Genomic DNA, 11,893 nt, shown 5'->3' with positions numbered 1-11,893 from the left:
TCTCAACCTTCTCTCTCTCAGTATGTTCTCTGATAAGCACTCAATCTTAACATGACGTGAATCTATTTGGTGACTGAAGCTTTGGGCAAGTGCCTCATAAGCAGAAAACCAAATTGTGCTCTTTTTCTTGCTTGCTTACCCCCTTCCTTCTATTTAATTTTGAAATATACTTGCTGTGTAAAAGCTCCCCACAGCTGTTGGGGAAGTTGTGGTGTCATGAAAGAGCAGAGTTTCAGGCCAAACTGAATGGTCTTCTAGAGGGACCACTGTTCTGCAGAAACTGAAGGTTCCTCCTGCACGGATGTCTTGTCCATTTATTCTGGAGGCATTAATAGATGTCAACGAAAATTGACCTTGCAGTTCTGCAAAACAGGACATGTACATCAAGCATATTTTCCCTTCAGGTGTTGAATCTGGTCTGTGTTCCTTAAAATGAGATAAGAAAGCATACTTCAGTGATTTATGCTTGTGTACTCAAACAGGCTTTTGGACACTTAGAAGATGTTTCAAAACTTAAGGAGAGGAAGGTGGTTGGCTACAAATGCAAATTTTGCGTGGAAGTCCATCCAACACTTCGAGCCATCTGTAATCACCTCCGCAAGCATGTCCAGTATGGGAATGTCTCTTCCGTGTCAGCTACAGTAAAGGTAAGGATTTTATAATGGTGACTGAAGGTGACTGCTGCTTTCATTGTTTAAAATGAAGGACTTGTTTAAAACCTATGGAGGGCTTTTGTGAAGTTGAATGGGTTTTGAGCTGGGTATTCCAGTTCAGCATGATGTTTTAATTTAACATGAACACTATGTTTCTGAAGTGCATTTAGTTTATTTTAAGATGTTTTAACTTTTTTCCACTCTTGATCCAGGGACACGAAGACTATTTAATTCTCATTTCTTCTCAGCCACAAAGGAGTTGATGTCGCTGATGACCGAAAGACTTGGTTTATGAGCAGAAGGCTTTCTCTCAGCTGTTCTGGGCTACTTTTCTGCTTAATTTAACCCTAAAAAAGCTGCTTGTTTACTTTTTTCTTTCATTTATTTTATTTTATTTTATTTTTTAAGAAGAGGAGGTATGGACATGCAAATGTGTGAAGTTGCTTTGGTACATCTTTCCACATGAAATGCGCAAACAAAACATACAATAGCCAACTGAGCCAGTGGTCTCATTCAGGTGATGAGGTGTAAATGTGTTGTTCCTTTCTCCTGGTGAAAGTGGATGCCTTGTAGGACATCTCCAAGGATAGGCCATGCTCCACTGCCCAATTTCCTGCATATTGACAGTGGCAGTGAAAGTGCAACAAGGCTGTAGAAACTAGCTGTGTATTCCTCCTGCTGCAGGTCTCAGTGCCTAAGAGTGCTTCTTTCATGACATCGTCTGCTTGTGAGGAAGCCGAGTCCTTCACAACCGAACTCATGCTACCTGAGAGAGCTTTCATTGCCCTACCAGTGACCTTCTTTTATCTTACCTGGTACTTCTGACAGATTCAGGTGCTTCCTTCCTAAGAAATGATTTTCTCTTCTCCCTGCTTCTCAAATGAAGTTTATGTAGGGTCGGTGCTTTTTTTTGAGTAAATAGAAATTTTTGCAGCAGGGAGCAAAAGCTGAAATCCATGGCTGAAAGAATGTCATGGAAATAGGTTATTAAAGTTGCTGCAAAAATGCATGCTCTGGTTAGAAAAAGGAAAGGAAAGTTAGGAAAGAGAATAAAAAAAGGTTATTTTTTCTGTTTGGTTTTTATTTTTAAACAGGATTCTGGAGTCTTAAAGTACTGGCTTCTTTCTTGTGAATTTGACACTTATGGAGAAGTCTACCATAGACTAGACTATAGTTATTTAGCTTGCAGAGAAGGTACAGTGTAACTTAGAGCAAAATAAACTAAAATTAGCATGCTCTATACCTTACTAGTGTTTATTTGATCAAGTTTAGAAGATTAGTATCAATACTATTGGTAGATAGTTGGTTTGGTTTCTTGTCTTTTTGTGTTATCTGACACAAATCTGATAAAGGAGTGAGATTCTATTTTTACATACATATGTATGTATATACTAGATATAATTAAGTTTTTCCCTCCCAAGAGTAGACCCTTTTTTCAGAAAGCCATTGATGCGGAGTTTGTGTAGGGATATATTTAGAAAAATAACGCAGTAGGAAAGCTAGGCATTATCATGAACACATGGGAAAGACTGAGGGGCAGAAGGGAGAGAGAATTGATGGCCTTGGCGGGGTATGTGTTTTTTAGCAGGAAGCTGAAGATTCTTCAAACACAACTTTGATGGAGGGTTGTGAGGGAGCCAAAGACCCTGGCATTGTGGAATTTACAGAAGCTGAATCTGGAGCATCCTTGGAAGATGAAACCAGGCCTGGGGGCTACCACTGCAGCCAGTGTGACCGGGTTTTGATGTCTATGCAGGGTCTGCGATCTCACGAGAGGAGTCACTTGGCTCTGGCCATGTTTGCCCGGGAAGACAAGTACAGCTGCCAGTATTGCTCCTTTGTCTCTGCTTTCAGGCACAAGTAAGTTGTGGCTTTTATTTTTGTTTTTACAAGAAGTACAAACTAGCATTGCTGTTTTGTAGGTTGACATTGAAGAGGAGAGCGCTCAACTTCATCTCGAGCAACACTTCTCAGCATTTAGGTATTTTCTATGCTATTAAAAAAAAAAACCAAACATTATGAGTGGCTATGTATAAAAGGTTGTACCTTTATATCTTCTTGAATTTATTTAAATCCTTTTTTTGCATGTAGGGGGAAAGCATGCAAGCAAAAGAATAAAGTCTGCCTTCTTTCAGTAGGCAGACTGAAAGCCCACAGCTTATGCAACCTTGTCAAATACATGAGACTTAATAAGCCATGAAGGGGAGAGAAGAGTACTTTCCTTTTTAATCTTTCATATAGGAACTTCTGCATATAACTAACCTGTTTATAATTCTTTGATGATTGAGTTTTCATTTCTAATGTTAAATAATGGCCATAAACTTACCTTAAAATTATTTTTTTTTCTTAATTATGGCATGCAATTTCAATCTACAAATATTTCAAGCTCATACCAGTGTGATATATTACTGACTTCCTTGCCCTGTTTCGTTGTCTAGTGTAGCCTGTGAAAAAGAGGTAGTCATCATTAATGATCATGTTTCTTACATTTTGTATCCCTATACTTTGCCTTTAGATGGGTAGATTTAAAAAATATTTTAATCATAATCATATATACATAGCATGCCCTCCAAAAATGGAGTTTGTGGGATATTTTCCACTGGCATCTTGAAATGACTCACAGGTACATGTTTTCTCTAATTCCTGGGGAGAGCGCCACTTATTTACCTTTTTAACAAAATAAGAGAGATCCAGATGCTCATTTGATGTAGGCATTCATAGCACTGTCAGTAGCACTCTGGTGATTTACAGAATGGTAGGGGTTGGAAGGGACCTTGGGAGATCATATAGTCCAACCCCCCCTGCCAAAGCAGGTCCACCTAGAGCAGGTTGCAGAGGAAGGCATCCAGGCGGGTTTTGAATATCTCCAGAGAAGGAGACTCCATAACCTCTCCAGGCAGCCTGTTCCAGTGCTCTGTCACCCTTGAAGATGTCACTGTTTTGCAATCAAATAGACATGGGAGAGAAAGCATGATAAAAAGCATTTTTAAACTCCTCATGTTAAAAAGTGAGAGTTCTGCTAGCATCACAGTGTTGCAAACTGATGCCACAGTTTGGTCCGCTTTGTTAAAAAGGTCTATGGGATTGAGCACCCAACGGTCAGAAGGGAGTGGGGGAAAGATGAGTACTAATGGGCATATCCCACCCTGCTTTGGCAACACTGACAGTGGGGGACACCCCTACCCACGTAGCTTACACAAACTGCCATTTGCCTAGTAAACTTGTTTGCTTCTGAAATCGGACTTGTGTTGAGTTTGTTCTCTAGTCACTCTGTTTCCTACCTAGAAAGTTAATAAAGTTGTGTCCTACAAGTAGGACTATGAAGTGAGGAAGTGGTGGATCGCAAGGAAGAATTCTACAGGTATCACCTAACTTGGTAATAGATATCACTGTTGGTGAAGTTGTCTGCTTCATTTTTTTTTTTTTTTCTGATGCAGTTACTCTCTTGGGAGATAAAGTCTGTGCAAGAAACCAAACCAAATGTTTAAACAAACCACTGCTCTCCCAAATCTGACCAAAACTTAAAAACCTGCCTTCAGAATTATTTTGCTGGCAAAATATGTGGTTGTGGATATAGTTTAATTTATTACTGTGTAGTATACTTTAAGGTATATCTTTGTAATAGCTTCATATGTATTATGTACATCGTTGGCAGTTTGCTTTAATCATTACATAAGCTCATTCCCTGTCAGTTATTTAAAGCAAGATTTTTCTATGAAGGATTCACCACAAACGTTGAATGTCTTACTCATTTAGGAGACTTTTTTCCCATTTCTCTGAAGAAGCTGTACATTTTATATTGCCACAAACTCCATCCTGGATTTCTATTAAATTGTAGTTGTATGAAGTGGCCCTGAAAAGAGACATAAGTTCTTATTTTTCCTGTCATCAGATCTTTGAATACACAGACTTCAGTGTTAGCTCTTGTAAGCAGGGATTTTCTGGCTCAAACTCTTGACAGTGTGGGACTAAAGATCCTGTGGCAGTCTTGTGTAGTGTGAGAGGGCTGGAACAAATGCCACTTGATCTATGTGTTGATATTCAGTAAAAAAGAACAGGAAGATTTAGGAAAAATAAAAGGAAATAAGCATGAAATACATGTAGAATTAATATGGCAGGTGGGGAGTAGTTTTGGCAAATTACCACTTCTCCAGTGTTCTGTATCTGCCCTGTTGTTGTTCCATCACCATGCATAAGATGACTCGAATTAAAACTAGATCACAAAGCATGAATGTGTCTAAAGAAGATGCTGTACTGGAAATGTTTACAACCTGAGCTGAAACTACCTGCCTGTCACCTGGACACTGTGAATTCATGGCTGTCAGCCACAGAGTAGGAACAGCAGAGCTCTTCAGGACTCACTCAGATAGAATGAATTTGATCTTCTGTTAGGAAACATGGAAAACATCCTTTATTCCCTACTAAACTTTACTGAGCTGTTACAAGAAATTGTGGAAAGGTAACAGGTTCTGATCACCCCCATCAGGCTGTCGGTAGCTTCTAGTTTCCTTGAAGAAAGTAGAGGCTGGTTGCTACCACGCCTTCTTCTCTTGTGGAGCTTCATGCAGAATCTCCCACACTGTTACATCTGAAACTCTGCTGCCTTTTATTCCTGGAACTCATCAACTGCAGCCTGCTGGCACCCTCCCCAGAGCTGGATCTCTAATCTGCTTTTGCTGCTGTAACCAAAAGAAGGCTTCCTCAGTAAAGCTGGTCAAAAATAGTGGGTTTTTTTTCTCCCCCTCTCCATCAGCAGGACAAAAGGGGGCATATTTTCACAAAAAAATGTTTGCCAGGAGAAAAATTCTGTAATGATAATGTTACTGTTCTTGTCTGTTTCTTGTTGCTTCAGCTGGTCCTTTAAGTCTGGATCAGGTATAATTTCATTTATACTAATACTGCTCTATAAGTTTATTTAAGTGGCTTGCTTTCTGCATAACAGAACTGGTGTCAGCTCTGCTCCTTTTCCTCAGATTAGATTCTACTTTATTCTGTAAGCAGACCTATTGAATTTTAAGAGAGATTATGAGAAAAGATACTTTGGCCTGGTCTGCCTCTTAATTTATTATCACTGTTAGGTTTTTTGCTTTGCATCTGAAGTAATAGTTGAAATGGTTTACTGTTTTGTGTTTCCCTTTTCTGTCTTTCTCTTTTTCAAGTCTGGATCGTCATATGCAGACCCATCATGGACACCACAAGCCCTTCCGTTGCAAACTGTGCCCATTCAAGTCCTCTTATAATAGCCGCCTGAAAACCCATATACTCAAGGCTCATGCTGGTAAGTTTTCCCTCTCGGTTTTGCAGTGCAGCAGCTGAAATGGCCTGAGTATTCTTGTTGCTGACCAGAGATGCTGGTTTGAATCACATGTTTTGTCACCAAATTTGGGTAAGAATTTCAAAGTCAAGTCAGGATTGGCCAGCCTGTGCACCTGTTGGAATCAGTGGCAGTTTGGGTAATGTAATTTTTGGGAGGACAAGAATTTAAAACAGTGATGAATACTTCAAGAACTTCTTCCTTTTCTTCTATTTTCTTTTATATGAATGATTTTTTTCTTATATTTCTGTTTGTTTCCAAGTGAAGTTAATCAGTCCGCTTATGCCATTGGTGTCTTAATGGATTGGTGGTGAGCTTTGCTCTGCTATGTTTGCATTTATGTATGTGCTTTAGGTGACTCTGGGAAAAGGACTGTGGATTGCACCTTGGTTTTGGTAGACTATTATGCTGGTTTTCATGTTAAAACCAAACACTGCAAACTTTGGGAGTCAGGTCTGTGTGTAGCAGACTGAAAACGGCATGATTCCATTATTATACATGGAAATTTGTCTTGCAAATCTCTGTATTGCAATGAGGAATCCATACAAGCAAGCAAACAGACATGGTTCCGTTGAACAAGAATTGGGAAGGTAATGTGTCATACAGGATACATCACCCCAGTGTTGCACCTTTGATTACTAAAAAGTGTGAGATTCTTTATTTCCTTATTTTTATTCCTTGGCCCTAGACTCTTGGCACCGTCACACATAATGCATTGAAAGGTTATCAGAATATTAGAGTCAAAAATCACTGGCTCCATTGGCTAGAGTTGCATCTTTGTGGTTAAAAGGAGTAAAAATAAACCCTCAAAACACAGTCCAAACATGCAGTCTGATGCAAATAACAGAATATTGACCAACCTAAAAAACCTGCAAACTAGCCCAGCAAGCAGAAGATCCTGGAACAGATGACGAAAGGGCTAGAAGTATGTTCTTTTCATTATTATTTGTTTATACTATGTCATATACTCAGGTTGGAGTTGGAGGAGAAAGATGGGAAAATCGGGAGAAAAGGCAGAAGAAATTTATAGCTGTGTGCTTTTTAAAAAAGGTAATTGTCACCATTGATCCAAAGGTACTTTTCATCTACAAAAATGTAGGAGGGATTGATGGTCGTTTGTACTTCATTTCCTGTATTGATTTCAGATTTCACAGAGCTTGTGCCAGGACCCTTTTCTGTACTTGGATGGGTATTGTGGATTAGCTTAACTTTTGCCAACCTCCTGTTGTGTGGGACCATGGCATTCTGTCCTTTCTAGGAAATCCAACTGTGTGCAGCAGTTCCAGTTTACAGACTCCCGTATCCTGTATGGAGGTGACATGGTTCCTTATCTTCACCAACCATAAAATGCTTTCTTTATGTTATTGTACAGTTGTATTTGTGTTACCTTGTTTGAACCTGCAAGAATTTTAGAATCAAAGTTAGCATGCAAGTAAAATTTACATCACGCTTCTCCTCATGTAAGTCATTGATATATTTATTATGAATTCATGCTCTTGAACTTAATTAGTATAGTGGACAATCCTTGAAGGACCATGTTTTGCGTCATACAAGTACACAATTTCATGGTTGCCTAGATAGTGCTTGCACGATGACTTGTGTAATACGGTTTCCCAAGGCTTATGTTATGTTTCTGCCTCAGTCCATTTCTACCAAACAAATACTTACATCACAGAAAAACTGATTGTATGTTTTTCAGTCAGAGCTTTGCTTTGTTGTGTTTTGAATCAATCCTTCAGAAATAATACTACTGAATAAGTGTGTTTCCTCAGACTCCCCAGTTTTTCAGTACAAAGTGGTTCTCTGAACTTCTGATACCATTTTTTTGTCTCTTGTCAGTTATCTTATTGGCAGTTTATTTAGAAGTGGAAACTTCAGTCCCCCTGATTTTTTCTGAATTGTCCTGGAGGTCTTTAAAATTCAGTAAACTCATGAATCCTGAAGTCTTTTACTTTGTCTGCCTTTCTCCCTCATTTTCTGGGGCCTGGTCAAAATTCAGTGGACTATAAAATGTGTCTTGCCTAACAGCTGGTACCAGTCAGTGTTTCTGGCATTTGTTTTTCATCCAGTATGTGCCATCTCCTTTGGCATGGAGCGTAACAGTTTACAGTGTCTCTACATGGGCTGTCTGTTGTTGTTGTTGTCTGCTTTTTCACCTGTTCTTTTTTTTTTGCTTATTTTTTCCCAAGGCCTTAATTAGCATTTTCCAGTGTCCTCGTTTCACTAGTGATGACACTGGATGTGGTGCATGCACAAGTGGATGATTGTAAGACAGAGTATGGGCCTGGCTCAGTTTGTGTGTAATCTGGAACATAATGCTTTGAGTACATATTGGGTGCAGAGACCCACCACATACATTTTTAGATTTATTTGTATGTGTATTAATACAATAATTTTATGACATGCAAAACTAGCAGTCAAAAAAGTGTAGAAGGCTTCTGTTAAGCCAAACTGCGGCCTTTCCTCTGCAGTCAAACATATCCTTTCATACTGATGTCCACATGAAACATTATGGCTGAATAGTAGGTATATTTATTACTTGTGTCTAGACTGCTTCATATGTAATCGTCCTCTTTTTGCCTTAATGTCTTGTGGTGCTTTTAAGTTAACGGTTGGTGTCTACTGTCGTCCAGGAATCTCTTATACTGACAAATCATGAAGGTCTATATCCGTATCTCACTGGTATCTTATACCTTGGAGTTTCTTTTGCCCTTGTATTATCTTGTTCCGCTGAGGAACTTGGACAATCTATATTTAAAAATGTTTTCTTTCTATTTGTAAAATGGTAATATATAACTGATATACAGGTGAAGAATGCCATTTGAGAAAACATGTGGGACCATTTTAGGTTCTAAGCGATCTGTTCTTTTTCAGAGGTACTAAAAGAGGCTTTTTAAGAGTTTGTGTTTTGTCCCCATGATTATCATAGTCTTTCTGGAAGAGAGGGGTGGGAGTTATTTTTATTGAGGATGGTTGCTAAATCTTTTCAGGTGTGCTTACTCTGACACTGTAATGTGTGTGTTTTCACATTCTCTTTTGATTCACTTATTTCCGGTGTTGGAAACAATGCTGCTTGAGAACCTTGTTTGCTAAATTTGTTGAGAGATGGAAAACATGTTCTGCTTCGTCCATTACCAGAACTCCTTTTCTTCTGTTGCTATTCATGAATATTTCATTCCTATATTAGTTTTGGCACTTTATGTACAACTTATATGTGGCCAGTGTTACTCTTGTACATGGAAGTGGCACTTCCAAAACAATAACTTGGCACCTGTATAATATCACATTGTTTGTGTTGGGACAGTTTCACTTTGTGTTCCAGTTCCCTCCATGCTTAATTCAAAACAAATCTTGTCTCAGGATTTGTTTCCCCTTGTTTGCTGTCTCTATGGCTTGGAATGTATTCAAAATTAAATTCACTACTGTGCATTACTTCTGTTCTTTCACTTCTTTTAGTGCTTTTTCATAACACACACTCACATAGCCTTACAGATACGCAATGTTCTTCGTATTGCCATATTCACTTCTTGTAGTAAACCAATCTTGACTTCGTTTGCAGTTTTATGAAGATTACTCCTGCCTAATGGCAGGTATTTCATAAGGAAAAATGCAGCCTTCCCCAGTTGTACATGGTTCCCCCACCTTTTTTTTTTAGTTTGGAGGGACCATTGTTAGCATTTAGTACTGCCCTTCTTTCTTCATTAAATTGATGCTGAATGTGCTGCATGCAGAAACAGATTACATCACGCTCTCTAGTTGTGATGCTCCCAAAGAAATTCAGAAGTGCTATTGTTAAGTGACTCCATTTTCATCCCAGAGTCTGTTTTCTTCTCATACCATGCAACGCAGGCATGCTAAGAGTTTTGTCTGTTTTTTGGCATCAGTCATTTTACAGGGATCTGCAGTTGTCAGTGATACTTTGGTCCAAAGCAGGTGTCTGTACCTGCAGAATCCAGACTGCTTTGATAAGGAGACGCGCATAACTCGTTCTCTTTGGGATCAGTTATTCGCTGAAGAGTCCATGGGAATTTTACTGCCGAGTTCAGTAAGAGAAGTATGAGGGCCCCATTTTGTTTCTTTTGTGAGCTGATGACTTGCCTGTATTTCGCTCACCCAGGTGAACATGCCTACAAATGTTCCTCCTGCTCATTTTCCACCATGACAATCAGCCAGCTGAAAGAGCACTCCTTGAAAGTGCATGGGAAAGCACTGACACTACCAAGACCCCGCATTGTCAACCTTGCAGCCTCACACGCCCACCACACCTCCAAGAACCACACTCCTGCTGAAGAAGTGGAGGACTCTAATGGTAAGAGGTGCCTCAGAGCAAGAATTTAATTGTCTAAGGTGCCACTTAAGATTTTTATTACAAAAGCAAATTACAGCAGGCAGCTTGCTCAAAAAGCAGCTTCATTTGATCATTAAATGAAAAACAGAAGCTGCATCAAAACCAAGAGTACATGTGGTGTTGTAGGAAGTGACCTGCTTTAGATCCTCACCAATTCATGCTACATTAATTTGTCCTGTCACTAGTTGACTTTGGAATATGTCAATGCTGGCTTTACTTCTCAGCAGAGATTTAAATTCTAGAAAACTTTCAATGGCAGAGCTTCTATTGATAGCAAGTGGGAAAGGGATCATCTAATTCCATCCATGCTCCTGAAACACTCCTTTATCTTGTTAGTAGAGCACTTCTGTGAAACCACATGATTAAGCTTAAAATATGAACATGTAATGATAGTAAAGGTAATTACTCTTCTTGTCCTCCTTGCTACAGAGGACACCAAAAGTACCTTCAGGTATTAAACTGCATCTGCAGGAAGGAGAAGCCGAGAATTGTTTTCTCTTCTATGCTTTCTTTGAGAGCTGTTTATCCTCTTGTGCTGTAGGAGTATGCAGAAGATATTTGGAGAACAGCAGAGGAAGGGACACTGTTAACAGAGGAAATGCAGACTTGTGCTATAGGTGTTGTGTGTTATCACAGCAAGTGTTAAGGCTTGTTAGGCATGTTTTGGGTGTCACTTCCTGCCAATTAAGAAAAGAGCTGGTCTGTGGTGAAAAAAAATCTTCATTCCTGAATGAGTTGCATTGACATGGGAGGAGAATGTACATGATTATAAATCAAAGGTTCAGACCTGCAGGTGTTCAAGGAACTGGGATGAATGGAGGGGGTAGTAGAAGAGGGGAAAAAATCCTCTTTTTCCAGAAGTTTGAGAGGTGGTTTTCGATTGCTGTTTTGCTTGGGTTACTAAGGATGGGAGCTAAAGATTTTCAGAAGTCATCTTGCAGCATTTCTAGCTACCTGTGTTCTCTTCTTTCATTTCTCACCAGAAAAAAAGTGTGGAATGAGTAAAAATAAGAAATAAGTTCAGAAAATGGCAGGAGGAAATTTAAAGAAAAAGTAATTAGCATAGCAATACTTTATTGAAGAAAAAGAGAGACATGAATACTATTTTTGTGGTTCAGCAAGTCACTTTTAGAGTAGGAATCTTATCGAAAGATTTTGACCAGCTGCTCTCAGACTACCTTTTGTTGAAGGGTTGTCTGGAACAGTGCAATGAAGACTTACTAACTGAGCTTTTATTTTTGCTAATGCTGTCTTAGACTAATCCAGCAAGCAGAGTACATCTTGTGATGTATTCTGCAGGGCTTTTATTGCTTCAAAAAAATGTTCCATTACTGACTAAGAAGTGGAGAATAATTTTCAGTAGCTCTCCTAGTCTTTCCTGTGTATAAGCAATCTGTAGTAATGGCGTGTTGAGAGATACAGAAAGACAATATTTGAATTTGGGAAGGATGGTTCATTTACTCCTTTTTTTGCTTATACCAGGAGCTCAAAGTTGTGATCAGTGAAGTTAAAATTCAAGTGCAGATCTCCGTAGAAGACAATCTTACAGCCTTTAGGAACTCTTCCTAAAAATACATA

General features: G+C 39.1%; 1 protein-coding gene across 6 annotated transcripts in view; it reads left to right on the top strand.

Annotated features, from left to right (window-relative positions):
* ZNF462 (zinc finger protein 462) overlaps window positions 1–11,893 on the top strand; it is a 90,525-nt gene that overhangs the window by 46,255 nt on the left and 32,377 nt on the right. For 3 of the 6 annotated variants that reach the window (XM_014958123.1, XM_014958118.1, XM_014958119.1), the window contains exons 4-7: window positions 483–647; window positions 2,239–2,513; window positions 5,813–5,931; window positions 10,085–10,276. In XM_014958123.1, coding sequence (XP_014813609.1) covers window positions 483–647; window positions 2,239–2,513; window positions 5,813–5,931; window positions 10,085–10,276 — 751 coding nt within the window. Of the gene's footprint in view, window positions 1–482; window positions 648–2,238; window positions 2,514–2,575; window positions 2,635–5,812; window positions 5,932–10,084; window positions 10,277–11,893 lie in introns of all 6 variants that reach the window. The other 3 variants (XM_014958122.1, XM_014958120.1, XM_014958121.1) reach the window with 3 other exon arrangements.

Source organism: Calidris pugnax, unplaced genomic scaffold (genome assembly GCF_001431845.1).
Source record: "Calidris pugnax isolate Ruff unplaced genomic scaffold, ASM143184v1 scaffold317, whole genome shotgun sequence".
NCBI lineage: Eukaryota > Metazoa > Chordata > Aves > Charadriiformes > Scolopacidae > Calidris > Calidris pugnax.
Note: the sequence above shows the minus strand (reverse complement) of the source record. Positions and strands in the feature narration are given on the sequence as shown.